Raw genomic sequence first — 18791 nt, forward strand, 5'->3', positions numbered from 1 at the left:
ATTTGTGATTTTGCTAAAAAGGACCTTATATATCCTAGATTTCGTTAACCGGAAACTATAAAATTAATTACGTAGCATGCAGAATTTGCAGAAGGCTAGGGAATTCATTTAAATATTATATACATTTATTTGCATAGTCCTTGTGGGCACAAAAGATAAGGCTTATGCTGCTATTGATATCACAAGAACAGTGGAATTTATAATTTAATTAGCCATATATAAGTTTATCACATTCACCCAAATTACCTGCTGTTACTAAGACTGGATGATTCTTCATGAGTTTTTTTTTAACTCTTGGAAAGAAAACACTAATATGAAATTTTCAAATTTTGTTTTCTAATTGTCCATAAAAAGTGACGTATCCAGAGGTTTTTTGGCACTACCGTTTTCTTATACCCAACTTTCGCTTAGGTTCATATCTCTGTGTCGCACAACTATGGTTGGTGAGGAAGGGGAAATTTTGGGTTTTAAGGTCCCCAGATTGCCGGAAAATGAGGCACTCAAAACAGCAAAATTTTGTACAGTTATTACTTGCATTTTATTACATAGTTTTATATTTTTTGTTTTTAGAATGCAATTAATAAAAAATTTTGTCAATTTCATAATAGAACAATCATGGAACAATTATCGTTTGAAATGTATTCCAATGGGAATGTTGTAATTCAAATTGTTTTTTAAAAACAGATGTTCATTGAAAAAGGTTTTTATCAATCGTGAAACAAATGTTATGTTATACACGTGTTTGAACACTGAAAACATACAAATATCGACTACTAAAATTGTGATTACTAACCTTGTCCCCAGGGCTGTATTGATTTCGACGGGAAACCGTTCGCTAGCTTGCGATCACAGATGTAGCGTTGGGTCTATAACATAAGCTATTGTTCACTCAAGTTATTTTGAAATGGCCGAGTGAGTAAAGATGGCTTGTGAATTCAAAACATTCAAATGTTACAAATCACATGTACGTCAAATCCAAGCAGTTTAATCGTTTTAAAGGATCGCAAATTTGCTGAAGAAAAACATACAACTTAGAGCTTATATTTATATACTTAATTTACTATTTTTTTTTTCTTTGCATTTTTTATTTGTTTGGGATAAGAATTTGGGATTCTATACTGGTAAACCGGTAGCAAATCCTCTCTGAATACATCAGTGATAAAGTGCACAGCATTTCAAAGCTCCAAAGCTTTTATTAAGACAAAAAGTCAACTTTTCTTTGCCTAAAGGTAGATGAAATATCTTAACCTGGTATTTAATATATATATTGTTACATATTAACATTTTAAACTTCCTGTTTTTTATAGAAGTTTTAATTGACATTTAAAATATTGTCTTTTTTTAGCGTTTTTAGACCTATGTATAATTATGGCAGCAAATTCCAGTGACAATAAATTTTCAATATCCTGGCACGACAGCGCTTGGATACCAATTTTAAATGCAGACAATGTGTTGGATTATTTTTGTCAACGAAGCAATACATTCTATGATAAAACATGCAACAACGAACATGTGAAAATGCAACGGCTTGACCCTGGACAGTTACAGTAAGTTTTCTCAAAATGTCAATCAGTTTTTTTTATGCAGATATTCTTTTTTTGAGCACAAGTTGCTTAAATTATATTAAGTATAATGCATTCAAAATCGATCAAAATAGAAGGTACAAGTCAAGGAAATTGATATTCAGATAGTTAAATATAAGTAAAGTAGTTCTTTTTCCGTTTTTGAATGCAAAATAATATAGTACATCTATTATTTCTTATTTGTATGCACATAAGGATATTTCAGATCAAATGAGGAAGTTTTATGCTAATTGGCTGTTTTTAGCCAGTAAAATAACGAGTTGACATGAAAATATCAATGCAGTTATTAGTGCCTCTGATTTTCGAAAACGGAATATTACATTCCTATGTTAATTTTTTATAATTTTTTTTTGCTAGATAATGTCAATGTAAAGATTTTTTTCGTATTGTGATTGCTGTTGGCTTGACCTGTAAAGGCAACAATATTTTTCCATATTTTTTGTTGTTTTTCAATTACTTAGATACATGACTGGTGTTGAATATGAACTCATTCATGCACAAGATCCGATTCTATATGTCATCAAAAAGCAGATGAGACATTCACCAAATCAAGGTAAATTTGTTTGGTTATGGGACATCAAAACTTTTTGATGATGAATGTATAATTTGAATCTATTATTTAAGAACTTCATTATAACTTATTTTTCTTTTTAAAATAGTACCCAAACCTAATTTTTGTATTTTTAATGTATTCTATCAACCCAACAACGTTTAAACTTTATGATGGACAAGAAAAACATTTCTTTAGTAACTCCTCTGGCATTTTACTACGTCCTTGCTGGTGTTGTATACCAAGCCCCAGATGTTGGCTCTTTAATAAATTCGCGACTAGTATGTTTTTTGTTGATATTTTTTGTTTTTGATTAATGCTTTTTGTGTAGCATAAGTCAAACACATTTGCTGGTTTCTTAAAAGGATATGTTTGGCATAAAAAGTTCAAGATATAAAAAGGTTACTGAAATGTGTAAGGGATTGAGCTCATTCTTAATAGGAAGGGTTTTTCTTAGTTTATCTCAGTATTACTGTATTGTCGATGATACGCAACAGTTGTGTGTAAAAAAATATTGAAATAATTGTTGAGTTTTAAACATCAATGATTTATGGCCTTCACAATGTTCATAGTTCAGATTTGAACTTCAGATCATCAGTGCTGAGCTATTCAATTGGGTTTAAAACCTCACACTGGTATAATTCTTGCTGATGTCACCATGGCCTATGTTCTTGATTTCTTTCGTAGCTGAAAGGTTTTGAAATTTGACAAGCAGTGTATTTAGCCATTTCGAAAGATGGTCAAAAAGCTCTGTTTTAAAAAGAATTATCAATTATTATTATTGTTATTGTTATTATTGAAAATATTTACCCAGAATAGCCTCTTCGGTTCCTATTGGTACTGCTATCAACGAGGGTCCTGTGAAGGGGTCCTAGTACATTTAAAACTCCCATTAACATAATTGTAAACCAACTACTTTAAAAGCATTAAAACATAATTTTTTGTTTCTATTGTTTATGTGACCCTCTCATTGTGTTTTTAGTTATCAACAGTTTGCAAACTCCAGTCTGCATTTGCAGAAGGTTGGTAATCAATTTAAATATTACAATTATTTACATTATAATGCTTATTCTCTAGGTTAGGATTTAAAAAAGCCTTTTTTTATAAACCCTCATAGATTTGATATAAAAGAGTGCTGGTAACACAAAGATAAAGCAGGAGATTTCACGATTTATTTGCATATTTTTTTATTAATTTTTATTAATGATATTTTTTTAGCCCAGTCATACTCGAGATACAGCCCATCAAAAGGATATTGGTGGCAGTTTAAAGGTACATATTAATTGGATAGGCGCATTTATAGTTAAATTTGCATATAATTATATTATATTGTAACTGCTTTAACATTACTCAAAATTAGCACCACCGACGCTTCTTTAACATAATTTTCAAAACTGTACAATTGACCAGCAACTTCTACTTACTAGTGGCCGAAACCAGGTAGTAGTTTGTTAGTCAACAATACTAAGCGCTAATCTTGGTGTACTGTGAAAATATTGAATAATTTTAAATTCAAATTTTAAGTTTTAAATTCACCAATTGATATAGTTAAAATGAGTCACTTATTACATGTCTCTATATTTTTTAGATGCACCAGCAGACGCTTTAAAAAAAGAAAAAAAGGCTAATAAAGCTCTTGAAGCCAGTTCAGTGTTTCAACGTCAACGTGTGGATCTACTTCTCGCTGGTTTTGCGCAAAAATTCCCGCCAAAAACTGTCCAGGTAAGATGGTGGATGTTGGGGCCATTGTTAGTTCACTTTGTTTACTGCATGCATTGTAGCCATGACTTAATGCTACGCTGATTAAAACCATGAAAGAAGATCATAAGAAACATTTTTGTGCTTGTGATTTTAAGGATTTGAACCTCAAGATATCCCAACTGTCATTATTTTTTTATGTAACTATAGTTTATAAACCTTTAGTCTAAATTTTATTATGGACAAAAAGGAAGGTGCAAGTAATGTTAGAAATAGGGAATGGTGTACCGTTAAACGTGTTACTCGTCTTTTGATCAGTCCCTTTTTCTCTCAACTTATACAAGAATATGGTTCATAAGAATGTGAGGCTAGGATTTACAATCCACATCAAATGTGTCGCTTTCTTAAATAATTATGTTAATGCATGTGTCTAGATCTTCTAACAAGCTTTCATTTACTTCATACTCGTATCCCAAACACGATAAAAATGTACTAAGCATAATCTGAGCCTAAAATTTGATGAAATGTAGGAATATTTTTACCTGCTCTAATTTTCTGTCTTTCTTTTCTGTCCCCTATTTCTTTCAGACTTGTTACGCAGGAGTCAGTAAATTCCATCTGATTTTTTGTTGGTGGTTATTATTTACTGAGGCGCTAATTCTTTTTTGTTTCATTTATTCTAGCCAAGACAAGCGACTGGAGGTGGTAAGGAGTTAATCCTTATTTTTTCTACAATAATTTTTTTAGTGGAGACACATAAATCCACCCCGTGAACAACCACTCCTTAAATACTCTTCCTTTAAATAAATACTCTCCCTTCCTCTTTCCCTTAAAAAAATCTTCACCCCTTAAATATTACCCTTTTAAATACCCCTACTCCCTTTCAATACCCTTCACCCCTAAGTACTGTTTTCCCCCATTAAGTACTCCTTGCCCCTTAAACATACTACCCTTTTGAATACTCTCCTCTCCTTTCACATCCTTTTACGAATTGAGAGCAAGTGCGCCAATGATAGATGAAGGTGCATACTAAGTTGATGGATTAATAAATGATCATCCGGAATTTCTTTTGTTGAAAAAACGCACATGCAATATGTTAAACACGAAAATACATAAGCTAATTTAACATTTGCGTTTCGGTATGCGGATCTGTCCAGTAAAATAATTGCATTCATGATTTACCTTTGAGGTTTTTTTGTGAATTTTTTCATTAATCGAAAAATACTTTGTTTGATGATACTTTTTTTTCTTCTTTTGCACCTTCCCTATTTGAACCTAGTAATGCTTTTTGGACGTTTCCTATTGAAAACAAGCCTAGTAAAAAAATATTTATTTTTTTTTGCCATAGAAGCAGATGGAATTACAAACGGAGAAAATGGCGGCGCTGGTAAAATGCAGGTAGACGAAACTTCACTGAAGAATAGCATGAAAGTCGAGTCGCCAGAGCAGGTACCAATAGCTCAAATGATTGCGGCTTCAGCAGAAAGCAACGCTACAAATAAACCATTTGCACCCGTTGCGAAAAAGAAAAAGGAATAGCGTTTGCTGATGTTAAAAGCGTGGGAGGGTGTTCTCTAATGCTTTGGCAGGTGTTTTCAAATGCGCTGGAGGGTGTTCTGGAATGCGTTAGAGAGTATTCTTGAATCCGTTAAAAATTCTTCGCCAATGTTGAAAGATATTTTAGAGAAGCTGTTGGAATGTTTTCGTTTTCCAGAACAGTTTTGAAATACCTGCTTAATGGTGAAAGCAGGCTTGTGTGTTGGTTCAATCTCTTCGAATTGAACCCTTTTAAGAATTTGAATTGAAATGAGACAACAACCTCATAAGAAAACTTATAACCTTCCTTAAGAAGAAATCTGGTATACAAAACACCATGAAGAAAACGGTCGTGTTTATGTTAAATAGCTATTGATGTCTTAAAATAATTTAATGTATATCTCTGCACCGCTGTAATTAATATTTTAACAATGAAGTTTTGACACTCATTGGCTTAAAATACGTGCCTACGTATGTGGAGAGTGGAGTTGACTACGTGGTTGGATTGCAAACGTTAAACGCATTCATTCTCTCATAAAATTATTTATACTATGTATGGTACTTGTGACCAGGTAATTATGTAATAGTAAAGCCGTAAACACGAAAATGTTGTCTTGGTAACTAGGGTTGTCTTTTTAAAATCAGCCGTAAACACGAAAATGTTGTCTTGGCAACTAGCCTTGTCTTTTTAAAATTAGCCGTAAACACGAAAATGTTGTTTTGCCAACTAGCCTTGTATTTTTTTTAAATTTGCCACACTTTAACATGCCAGATGCGAAGCATATTCAATTTTTAAACTGAACTGGCGTTTATTCTGAATTGCATGCCAAATATCGATAATTTTGTTTGGCACCAAAATTGTGCATTTCTGGATAGGTGCGTTGTGTGCTCAGTTTTTCTCGTGTAGTGTTCTTACAAAGCTAGTTCTACAGTCTGCACGCCAACTTCTACAAAAAATTTTTCTTCGTGAACTGTTGTTACAACGTATTCTTCGTCCGTGTTTTCTTCCACTGCAATGTTTAATTGCAGCTCTGAATTTCCTTGAAGTAAGTCAGTTTCCATAATGCGTTCAAACACTGATTTTTTTACATTTCTCGCGCGCTTATTTTCAACATGATCTCTTTCGTCGTTGCAGATGTCTGCCGGATACTCAGTGTTAGGTTCATCTACATCACCATTGTATAAAACGTCTGAGGGGGAGTTAACATCGGTTTTTTCTGTCAAATCCTTTTCATTTTTTGCCGTCACTTTGTTGCTACGGAAAGGTTTTGTTGTCACAATGCTGAGAATTTTTTTACTATTGTTTGAAACGACATTTCCCGCCGTGTTCAATGTCGAGTCAGCAATTATTTTTAAAACGGAACCGATTAAATTTAAGATGATTGATAAAGCAGCCAGCCCCATGAGCAAGTACAGCATCACAGTTAACTAACAACAAAAAAACACAAAATAACTTCATCAGTGTCAAGTTAGTCATTATTTAATTCTGTTCCTCAATTGTCAAGTTTATAACCCAGTAACTGGATAAAAAAGGCTAAGTATTAAGGTCGAGCATTCGCCATACATACAATTAAAGTATTTGTGTTTTTATCGCCGTCCCGTTGTTAAAAAAGGCACATGATGCCCTAGGGCCGAGGTTGATTATCAACGCAAAAACAGAACCTACCTGTATAGTAACCGCCTTTGCATTCGATCCAAAACTTTTCATATATGTGCGTGATGTCCCAGGCACAACATCACCCAAACCAATGGTAGAAATGCTGATAAAGCAAAAATACACGGCTGTCATAAAATCCCATTTTTCGATTTTAGTCATAATGGCAGCTGGAATGAGCCAGAAACAACAAACGAAAATGAACACGATTATGCCTAACTGTGTAAAGCGAACATATATCTTGACTTTCTCCTCTTTTACTAGTTTTCCAATGACGGCAATGATATATGAGGCGAGGAATGCATCGCATTTTTCAATCAGTTTGAGTAACGCACCCCCTATTCTCGCGAGAACAAAACCAGTGATTGGAATACCAACAATGGCGTAGAGAATGGTAAATACCTTTCCATTCGCGGTAACTGGTACCAAGTTGCCATAACCTGTAAGATTTAAGCACGATTAAGGACTATCTTGCAATATTTTTAGTTAATATATGGTTTCAAATACCTCCTCTTTGCTACATAAGTTATGATGGCTATTTCAACCCAACTTCAAATGGCGAGAAAGAATTTGGCGCTACCTTTTTTTGCTAAACGGTGATCTTTAGAGTAAGTTATTTTTGTGTTTATTTAGAGATACCTTTTTAATTATTATCTTTTCAAAAAATTCCTCAGAAAAGCTAGGTTGTTACCAACGCCGGTCTCAGTCCGATTTGTGTGCCGGCTATTAACAGGAAAAAAGAAGCAATGGGAACGAGGTTAGGAGAGTTCTTACCTATTGTAGTAACGATTGTACTACAAAAAAACACAGCAACTGCAATATTCCATGACGGATCTACATCCTCGCTTATATTCTCTATTTTTATAGCATCGGCATCTGAAGCATGTATAACAGCACTAATAATTTCCTTCGTTGCCGTACTATTAGCTGTTAAATTATGTTTACTCAAAACTTCAAGCAGTTTTTTGCGAATTTCAGATTTGAGTTGTGAATCGTTATCCCTTTCAATATATAGCATACATATACCACCGAGCAATAAGTAAATAAAATAAAATATTATCCAGCCGAATATCCCGCAGACATACTTAACACTGCTGCGATCAGGTAAGCGCTTGCGTATTCCTTCTCTCATGTCCCTCTCACTTATTTTATTTCAAGACAAGTGTTTTGTGTTTTTGCCTTCTTTAAATGAAGTGTTTTTTCTTGTCGTTAGAGAAATCATTTAAAATTTTAGCGGTCATGATAAATCTGAATGGGAATTCATCCACACCATTTTCTATAGGCATATCAATATTCATAACTATTTAATATCTACAACTATATAATTATCAGATATTATTATTCACTGTCAGTGTGTATTAGGTAGACAAGTTATTCTTCTCCCCCACCCCCGCCCCATTAACAAGACTTGGAGATTAAGTAGCAAGAATATTAACTTAAAGGTCATTTCTTATTTACATGTTTTATATTTTTACTTGTCCACGATTAATTTTTATTGTTACAAACCATTAATGAAATGAATATCCTGATTTATAAATTTTATAAAATTTGTAAATTAAATTCTGGTTCTGATAACTCTCGGTTTCACGTGTCGTTTCACAGGTTTCAGTCAAAAGTTCTCTGTATTATTGCCACCCTTCGCTCGGACACGCTTGTGTGACCGCGCAGCAAAACATAAAATTACAATATTACAAACTACATGTCTGACATTATATCTAAAAATAGGTAATTTTAAAAAAGTTTCGTCTATAATGCGAAGTTTTTAGTCAAACTCCTGTAGATAATTATTGGACATACCAATAAATTGATAATTTAATTTTTTTTTTCTGAACAGCTCTGCGTAGCAAAGCAGAGCAACATTTTGGGTAGTTATGCTTTTTCCTCTATTTCAAAACTTTTATCCAGTGTGAATTTAGCTTAAAGGCTCAATCAAGTCACTGTCCCTCCGACATATACCGGGAAGTTTATTTATATTTCATAGTAAAGACAAACGGAATTGTTAAAACTATTGTTCAAGTTTTAACAAAAGAGAAATTGAGAAAAACACTCCACAATTATTGTTTGTTATGTACCAGAATAGTTTTAGTTGTAGTCAAACAACCTCAATCCCGGTGCCTGTTTTCCCCTTGTTGTTGCGTAAAAACGAGATCTGATTCTGTGCGGAGATGCACTGATGAGGGAAAAAGCGCTGGGAACGAGGTGGTAGTCAAGCAAAACTTCTTTCCGTGAACTATAAAACTTTAATGGCGGCGTATCAAGTTTTAAACAACAGCAACAAATGGAATTCTTCGCATTTTTAAGCTATTCACCTCTAACCCATTTTACACAGTAGTCTTTGTTTGAGGACGAAATATATAAATACAAATTAGGAAGGGTCACACTTACTAAAACACTTTATGTTAAAACATTTACCGTTAAAGCAGAGACAAAGAGAAAACTCTGTGCGGAGCTACAGGACTGTTGAAAAATTGTTTGTTGTTTTGTTTGGTTAACCAATTTCGTTCCCAGAGATTCTTTCTATCTTTCTGATAGCTAGCAGCTGTGTATATCAGAAAGCGACAAAAAACAGCCCTGAAAACGAGATTGTATAAACGTCCAACAGTCACAAATTCTTTCCTGTGTCTTAAAACGGAGATTTTTGTATTATTTGAGATATAATATCACCCACGTCAATCCAAGTAAGTGGTGCACTTTGAGAACGTGCACAGACACATGTGTTTTTCATAAACATAGTCTATAAAAACATCGAGGTTGAGATTTGAAAATTAAGAACATGTTATTCAGTCTAAATTCCTTTGTAGATAAAACAAAATTTTGCGAGGTTTTTCTCTCCTTTAAACCATATATCATGTCTGAAACTTCGAATAATACGAAGAAGGAACATAAAGGGGACGGCGCGAAGAAGAAGCGATATCAAAAAAGCGAAAAGAGGTCCTAGAATTTGTGAAACAAAATAATTAAACACTTAATGGAAAATAGAACAAAAGCAGCCTCAAACCCAGGTCTTTTTTTCTTCTTTTTTACGGCAAAAGGACGAGGTTGAAAACAAAAGTTTTGGTAACAAATATGTATATGTGTAATCAGTAAGATGGCCACCCGCCTAGTTTTGTTGTTGTTGTTTGTGCTTGTAACAATGTAGCTCTGTTGTTGAGATTTTAGGTGATACAATCGCAACTTACTAACAATAAACAATTTAAACAAAGAAATTCTCATCTTACCAATGACGTCACAAAACCACGCGGAGTTTCATACATTGAAATATTATGAAAGTAAACTTTGATCGTAAGGTATTTTTGCTTATTTTGTAAAATGGTTATAGATCCCCGACCCTGTTCTTACGGTTATTTTGTTATTGCATCAAGGTAAGAAGACGCGCATTATACAAAACCTCCGAAGAAGTTTTGATAATGGTTTGTCATCTTAAATTGGTCCACAAGCGCTACTCTTATTCTTGAAATTTGAGCCTACGCTTTTTAAATAAGTACAACAACTTTCTTTATAGAGACATCTGCCTATGTTGTTTTTTGAGAGGGTTAGGGTCGCGGGACAGCAAAATATTTGTAATTGGAGATAAAATAAATAAAAATAAACTTTTCAAGGGATTTTTGGTGCATAGTGAACAACACTCATAAAAGATTCAGAGCTTATTTTATCTTATGCATTTTTTAAAATGGCGTTATTAAAATACTTGTTTGTATATTTTACTGTACTACTTGCAGTATCAAAAGCTAGAAGAACTGAGATTAATGTACTTGAACAGCGTATGTATTCATTTTTTTTAACAATTTTGTATTTTTTTAGTTGGTGGTGTAGAGTATTCATTAGTAGTTGGACTTCAACCGCCTTTGTTTTTTACTTGTTTACACAACTTTGCTACCATTTTTATTTAAAGATGGAGTAGTAATTAAAAAAGTTGATATCACTAAATGCAAAGTAGACGGAAATCCTGGTAACGATACGGTCATTGAAAGATGCGGAATCATTCGTGGATCAGAAACGAGAATTTCAATATATTTGCAAGCAATTGGTAAGTATGGAATCAACTTTGTTACCAGGACATATTTTCTTTTTTCTCCACAATGTAACTGTAGCTTTCTCACCACCAAAACCTAGATGTTCGCGTAATTTATTCAGAAGAAACGCCCCTCTGACCAGCTCAAAAATGATATTTTTATTGAGCAAGTTTTCTTCATATTGCACCACTCAATTTTTTTAAATGTGGTATGGAAAATGTGATATGTTTTTGTCTATTGAAGTTGTCTTGCCGTTATCTCGTATGCTAGACTCTGCGATATAAATACGCACCTACTAACAAACATTACAAGAGGTTAAGTACAAAAATAGAAGGTTGGTGCAACAAAATTCAATTATATTAGCAAGTGTCATCATATAATAATCATAATTATATTAGCAAGTGTCATCAGTTGTTTTACGCAATTTCTTTTATTTTCGCGCCAAGAGTGCTTAATGTTTGTAACAATACATTGTTTATTATTTTCCTAATAAATGTTAGGCGCTAACCGCGTTTCTAGGAGCCGGTTTGTTGAAACGAATAAAAATTTAGCACGCCCTAGAAACGAGGTTGGTTAGCCACATCAGCCATTTGTTATTTTATGTTATTATTATTATTATTATTATTATTATTACTATTATTTACCCAGGATAGCCTCTTCAGTTTCTATTGGTACTCCTATCAACGAGGGTCATGCGAAGGGGGTCCTAGCGCATTTAAAGCTCCCATTTGAGCTACGAAAGCCGTGGTGGAAGCACAGCAATTGCCCAACTAGACAACCGCCTAAGATATCAATCCTATTCTCATGCTGAGCGCTAAGCAGAAAGGATAGATTCACACTTTTATAGTCTCTGGCATGACTCGGCCGGGGTTTGAACGCTAGACCTCCCGCACTGAAAGCGAACGCTCTACCACAAGGCTATCAGTCGGTATAAACGGTCGCCACAATCATAAAAATATCTAACATGTTCTTGGAAGAGGCTGCTGTTCAAGTTGTGTTAGGTGTTTTTACACCATATTGCAGGTCTTGTTTACATTAAATGCGGGATAAGAAAACAGGCACGACGTTAACATGAATAATACGAAAATACGATTTTACTTCTTAAAATACTACGAAAAAAAAATTAACTAGTGTTATATGGAAAACTTTGTCCCCTGCGACAGTTTTTGTTACGAGTAAATGGGACCCCATTTTGGCGAAGAGTAGAATGAGATGCCGATTTAGAGAGGTTCTTCTAATGTAACCACATCTTAATTATTTGTTAATAGCTTATTTTTGCATATATGATCCAACCTCGTTCCCAGGGCAATTTTTTCCTCATATTTTCGCGCAGTCTCGGATATCAAAACAGAATTTTCACACTTAACAAATTTTTGAAAAACGTAGAAGGCGGGTTGTTTAACAATTGCTGAAATTTCATTGTATATTTCGCCCTGGAAATCAATGTGAAATAAACTGCTGATTTATATCTATTACAAGTAGTGTATTAAACATATTTTTTCTCTCTTGCTTCGGATTTTTATTCAGTACGTTTCTTTCTTCTTAATACTTCATGACTTTCATAACTCTTCTCGAGAAATGTTCTAATTAACGTCCTGGGCGTTTATTAACATTTTCGAGACGCGAAAAAATTTTCTCCATATATTTAAAAAAAAATATATTTCCGTAATATCAATTAACATTTACAAACTCGTCTCGGGATCTTTTATCCAGAAGATTACAGTTCACATTCACTTCTTCAACATGTGAATCAGTAGGCGAAAACACATCCTTGTGCAGATCGCGAAAGAATAAATTGTAACACTGAAGCTAGTGCATCCTCTCTCCTGAACTTTACGCTCTAATTTTTTTGTTTTTTTCTACAAGCAAAACCTTTTGTCACACATAATGTTATCCCCCCATGTTGTTGATGAATCCAAATAGGTAGCGTATTCTTTACTAAATCTTTTTTCAGACTTGAAAGGAAAGAACACAGAAAAAATCACCTTCTCAGTCTGTGGATATTTCTTCTTTTGTATCCCAATGTCGGTGGAAGAAGATGATTTCTGTAAATCTGGCAGTAAATGTCCACTGAAAGATAACAAGAAAATTCTGCAAAAACTAACAATGTCTCTACCGATCAATCAACATTATCCAAAGGTAATGTTGTTTCGTTTATCTTTTTGTTTAATTCAAGCTGTTACACGCTTTTTCTTTTATAAGAATATGCTATATAAGAAAATCAGGAATTCACAACCTCGTCCCTAGGTTTTTTTTTCTCTCATCAGCCCTGCGTTTATTGATGTCTGACGAAAAATGTTCGTCTTGCCGTCCGATATGCAAAGGGATACAGGTCATGGGATTGAGATTGGGAATTTTAGAATTCCAAAGAATGTTCAACCTTGTTTTTAGGGCTTTTTTTCGCTTTTTTCGATATAAAAAGTAGAAGCGAATAAATAATTTCTTCGCGCTATCTTCGTATTAAAAGAGCGAAAAAGGCCCCGGGAGCGGGTTTCAGGTTGTTACAAAGCAAGAGAGTCTCTCAAGAAACAACACATCTATTTGCTGCTTCACGTTTACTGGGTTTTCAAGAGCCATAGATTTGTAAAATTCTGATAGATTTGCACAATTCAGTAATTTCACCACATTGCTGCGGATAAGAATAAGTTCAAAATTTAGGACCCCTAATAGATTTCTCTATGTCATTGAATTACTTGAAAAATTATTTTTTATGCTCACTTCTTTTTTCTTTTAGATGAAGGTAACCTCAAAAGTTACGATGAAATATGGAGATGGATCCACACTGGGTGCTTTTGAAGTCAAATTGAGAATTGTCGATTAATTACATTTAGTTCTTTCTACGTTTAACTGTTGCAATAAAAAAAAACAGTCCTGTTACTTCTTTACACACATTATCTGCATCCATGGTTAACATGAAGAAGCCTGTTTCAATGAGTTGTATTTAACTTATATAAAAGAGACAAAGTGTTTTAACTTTTTAGTTTTTTATATCTGTACGTTTTTTATAATAAGAAATATCTTCAAAGCAGATTTTCAGAAAATTTAAAGAGTCAAACCATGTTTCATATCCTTAAAGTTCATTTCAGCAAGATCCTTGTCATTCTATCAATTTAACTTTTTAATCATTTCAATATCATGGGTGAGCATAATCAGTGCCCAGTGTCAATTATGTTGAAGTAGAACTATTAACATACTGCCTTGTAGCGAGCGGGATTCGAACAGGGAGCCGCTGAAATTTTCTCCCTTGTTCGTTTTTGTTCCTTATCTCGTGACCCACTTCCTTTACTTTCAGAAAAATGCAACCTCGAACCCGCCCAGGGCCTGTAGCGTTTTTGATCATTTTCATATAAAAAACTCTACAGGGTTGGGTTCGAGGTTGGGAAAAACGTACTTTCTTATGTGAGTTTAAAGAACAAGCCAAAAAGAAGTCAAGCACACACTTACGAATTCGCAACCTACAAATGGATTTTCAAAAGAAGATTTCTTGGAGATAAGAAAAAAGAACAACAGTTTTAACTATGAAAAGCCTTTGGATTTCCATGGATTTATAATTATGTTATGTGTGTAGGTTCTTTACTGCAGAAGCCGCCTTTTTTATAAATCACTGATGGTAATGTCACTCACAAGCTTACTCCTCCAATTTCTAATATACGTCCGTAACTTATTGGTATCAACTCCAGAGAGCCGAATTCAAGGTCCATATTAAAGGGATAAAGGTATCAAGTTTTGCAAAAAAATATAAACCCTCTCCTCCATGGCTATAAAATTTGTAGACAACTTAAATTTTTAGAAAACTTTAGACATCGAGGCAAATAATTTTTCCTTGAATAATAATGGCAGATTCTTTGGATGAGGTAGTAAGGCCACCATCAAAAATATGTTGTGTTCGCGTCCTGAAGACCCCGCAAAAATGAGTCGGTCGGGCGGTCGGGCGTATTTTTTCCTGGGATTTTCAGATCAGAGCAAACAAATTCGTTCCCAGGGCCAAGACAGTATAGCGCCACTCGACATCGTTTGTAGACCATTTTTCGCCGCCCTGTAAACTGTCAGTAGCCACAGGAGTGCCCTAAAGGAATTAAATTTTGCCGAAAGTAATTTTCGCGAGTTTTTGTCAATTTTACATAAATTAGTTCTGGCGGAAAAAATTTTCTTTTTGAAAAATATCTCGCGAAATTTTTTCCCGGTCTTTTTCTGACTTACCGATGCGGGTTTTTATTACCAAAAGTGAGTCGGTCGGAGGACGCGAACACAACATATTTTTGATGACGGCCTAAGGCTAGTTAGCCTAGTTAGCTATGACACGCTATGACTCTCTTATTTATCGAAGTAGGTACAAGTACGTGAATGCGTAAAATGCTGGTCAGCGTACATAAAATCACCGCCGACGCCCATTGTGCGTGGCGTGGAGAATATTGCAGAAGGTGCGAAATAGCATTCCTCGAAAGTTATTTAAAAGTGAAAGAATTGCTGTTGATTAAAAAAATTAATTTATTGAAAATGAATGTTGGTAGTTTTCTAGTTTTGACGAATTGCTAAAAGCTATTAACGAGCATGAAAAGTCAACTTTTACACAACTGTATGTAAAAAGTTCAAGATCAGTAGAAAGTGCAGCAAAAAGAGCTAGCAAGAAAGTTTTTAAGGAAGAGTTGAAGTATGCAGAAATAGACTACGCTTGCATTCATGGGGGGGGGGGGGGGGGGGGGAGAATTTAAATCAGCCTTTACTGGAAAGGGCAAACATAATGCGCAAGTTTTTTTATATATATTGCTATCCAAATTTTCGTTTTAAAAATAATTTTTTGTGAAAAGATTACATTACTATCACTTTTTTTGCAACTTATTAATTATTACCTGGGATAACTAGATTATGTTATTTCTTTACCAGTGCACTTGCCATTACTTGTACCTTCTGAATTATAAATTTTAGAACTTTCAAAATGGGATGTACATACCTTATCAAAGTGAGGGTAAAAAGTTCTGGACAAAAACTGTATGTGAAATCAATTACAGGAGAACATAATCATCCTGTAACTAAAGTAAGTCACCTTGATTGTATGAAAATTGTAAAAAAATCCGACCGTATATCATACTTGCGGCGAGTCAAGTATTCCGTTTTTTCTTACAGGAATGTTTTGATGAAAACCTTTCGCTGCAGGCATTACAAATGTTAAAAGTGAAAGCCAAAAAAATTAATTCAAAACCATATTTCCAATCTGTGTGGGAAAAATGTTATCTTGAAAGACCTTCATAACATGAGCTCAAAAAACAACGAGAGTGGCCGAAATAATGTACAACAGCTACTCGAAGAAATGAAAAGTGTGCCAGGTAAATTTGAATGAAAGTGAGTGTAGTTACTATTCTTCCATAATAAAAAATTCCGATGCGAAAATAAATGTAAGATAATAACTAACAAATTTTCTTTAGGGGCAACTGTGGTAGCTGGAGACATAATCTTTATTTCAATCGTCACAGCGACGAAACAATTAAAAAATATCATCTGGCACATTACTTTCATAGTGCAGCGTTTACTGAATCACAATTAGACACATGCATAAAGTGGCTGTGTTCTTCATTCCCCACATTAACGCTGAACTATTTGACAAAGGTACACATATTTTCGTTGCAGCCTCAATGTTCTTTTTGCGAAGCAATTGAGCTTTGCGAGCGAAGCGAAATTGTGGAGCACGTTTGCTACACGCGAGGTATACCAAGAGAATTATTGAGATTCTCAAAATTTCGATAGAAAAAAAATCATATAAAATCAGCGTAAAGAAATAGGACTGATATTTTTGCACATACAGCTGGGGTATTTTTTTTCTAATAAAACAAATAAGTTTGGACCGAGGGGTTAAAGTATAAGTTTAGTAAAATATGCAATAAGTACGGCTCGTACCCCCCCACCCCCGGATTTTGACCCCCCCGTCTTTTGGTCCAGATTATACGTCCGCCGAACTTGAACACACAAAGAGGAATATGCCGTGAACAAGAAACGGTAGTCGGCATTTTAGACACGTATATTTTACAGACTCAAAATATGCCTTATTTCTTTGTATTATAGCTAATTATTGTATTATAGTTGTATTTTAATGAAACATAATAGTATTAAAACGGTTTTCTTCTTTTGAAACTAGAAATTAAAAAAAAAAGGTTGCGAAACATTTCGCAAGTTGCAAGCAAAATTAAGCTATCCAATACTTTGTCCCTAGCGCTTCTTGTTTTTTTGGCGCTAACATCTTCCGAAATACGTCAAAATTGAATATCATATAGAAGAACCCTGGGGACGAGGTAGGAAAATGAACGCTCTGCAGAACAATTCGTTGCACAAAAACAGTTTTTTTTTTGCGAATAGACTGCGCGAGTATTTGATGTGCGTGGGATATTCTTTTCAAAATGTGCGAGAAAATTAGATTACGCGAAACTAACAAAAACGAATAACGCGTGTTAAAATTTTGTACCGCCTTTTCCCACAGAATGATAAAAGTAAAGAGCGCAATACAAAATTACACTTTTAGCAGTATTCCGAAAGATATGTAATACATCGAGTTGTACAACCCGCAGAAGTTGGTCCTAACGTTAACGATTTCGTAAATGACCTTACAACAAAACAATTTTTTTTTTCACGTAAAAATACCGGCACTAGAAGCCACAGAATCTGCTGAAACGAATTTCGAAAACTCACGGGAAACAATTAAAACAAAAACAAACAAATCAAAACAGTTTTTTTAACTTTATCAAGATTTATTAAATAGCTTCAATTTTGGGCAGAAAAACAATAACGGTTCCGCCTTCTTTTCACCATACGGATTGGAAGATTACATCACTCACTCCCATTGTACACAATCTAAAAGAAAAAGAAAACATTTTCATATAGTGAAGCTTCCAGTGCTTTTAAGGGATGGCCAAGTCAATGGAATTGAAAACGCTGTTTTTCATCTCATAAATAATTAAGGCTAATTCGGAAAAGTATAAAAGAAAAAACTAAACAATTTGGCAACTTTACTAATTTCATATGCAAAGTTCCAACCATACCAACAGTTTCCAAATCTGACAAAATCATTTTAGAAGTGTTTATTTTTTCAGAATTTGATTGATGCAAGGCCAAGGGAAATTAAATAAGTTTATTGTCCTAGACCCATTCAAAAACACATGCTTCTCATCATTCAGGTTTTTTTCAACCAACATTAATGTAATCACCCAGAGGAAATTATAATGTCTCTTGTGTGTGTTTTAGAAGCTGAGTTCACAAATACAAAAATATTACAAGTGCTTAACTTTGGCAATCATATTTTGCAATCAGACCCTTTTAAAAACTATGCTGAATCATGTCAATTATTAAATTCAGCACTAATAGAAAAGCACCTTGGATAGGATTCTTTGTTGGATGAATAAAATGACTGACAAATGGTTTATCGTGAATGAAATAGTATATTTTACACAAATAATTTAAAAAATTATGTGGGTTGTTCTCAAACACACGTGGGCGGTGGACAAGAAACTGTGATGTAATTTCTCTTGGTCTATTATTCCTGAGAATATTCTAAAATAAGAGGGTGTCAACAGCCACATATATAAGGGCGAGTTCGGGCAACTTTTTGAATTAAATTAGTGGTTGTTTTTAAAAACCGCCCGCCCTTTTCCGAACTTGCCTGGAGCATTTCCAAAATTCAATTCCTTGTAACATACCTTGTGGACGATAGTTGGAAAAAGAGAAAGGAGTTAATAAAGTTTAAAAGTTATTTATCAAGTAGATTTTATCAA

The 18791-nt window shown here is 34.1% G+C and overlaps 3 protein-coding genes across 4 annotated transcripts; 2 read left to right on the forward strand and 1 right to left on the reverse strand.

Moving 5' to 3' along the window:
* Window positions 1-1321: 1321 nt before the first annotated feature.
* LOC130657446 (mediator of RNA polymerase II transcription subunit 6-like) lies at window positions 1322-5974 on the forward strand. 2 transcript variants are annotated; one of them, XM_057460430.1, is made up of 8 exons: window positions 1322-1547; window positions 2045-2136; window positions 2332-2414; window positions 3116-3155; window positions 3352-3405; window positions 3722-3855; window positions 4515-4536; window positions 5180-5974. In XM_057460430.1, exons 1-8 carry the CDS (start codon window positions 1369-1371, stop codon window positions 5368-5370), a joined length of 795 nt encoding a protein of 264 aa, XP_057316413.1. In that variant the 5' UTR covers window positions 1322-1368; the 3' UTR covers window positions 5371-5974. The 2 variants fall into 2 exon arrangements, with proteins under 2 accessions (XP_057316413.1, XP_057316414.1); XM_057460431.1 differs by having other exon boundaries at window positions 5183-5974.
* LOC130657441 (potassium channel subfamily K member 6-like) lies at window positions 5895-8435 on the reverse strand. Its single transcript, XM_057460424.1, has 3 exons — window positions 7796-8435; window positions 7034-7461; window positions 5895-6795 (listed from the first exon to the last, which is right to left on the reverse strand). The coding sequence occupies exons 1-3, from the start codon at window positions 8151-8153 to the stop codon at window positions 6280-6282; spliced, it is 1302 nt and encodes a 433-aa protein (XP_057316407.1). The 5' UTR covers window positions 8154-8435; the 3' UTR covers window positions 5895-6279.
* Window positions 8436-10616: 2181 nt separating this feature from the next.
* LOC130657449 (uncharacterized) lies at window positions 10617-14064 on the forward strand. The gene is made up of 4 exons (XM_057460433.1): window positions 10617-10782; window positions 10914-11048; window positions 12989-13173; window positions 13769-14064. Exons 1-4 carry the CDS (start codon window positions 10692-10694, stop codon window positions 13853-13855), a joined length of 498 nt encoding a protein of 165 aa, XP_057316416.1. The 5' UTR covers window positions 10617-10691; the 3' UTR covers window positions 13856-14064.
* Window positions 14065-18791: the final 4727 nt, after the last annotated feature.

The sequence above is a fragment of the Hydractinia symbiolongicarpus genome, chromosome 9, assembly GCF_029227915.1.
Source record: "Hydractinia symbiolongicarpus strain clone_291-10 chromosome 9, HSymV2.1, whole genome shotgun sequence".
NCBI lineage: Eukaryota > Metazoa > Cnidaria > Hydrozoa > Anthoathecata > Hydractiniidae > Hydractinia > Hydractinia symbiolongicarpus.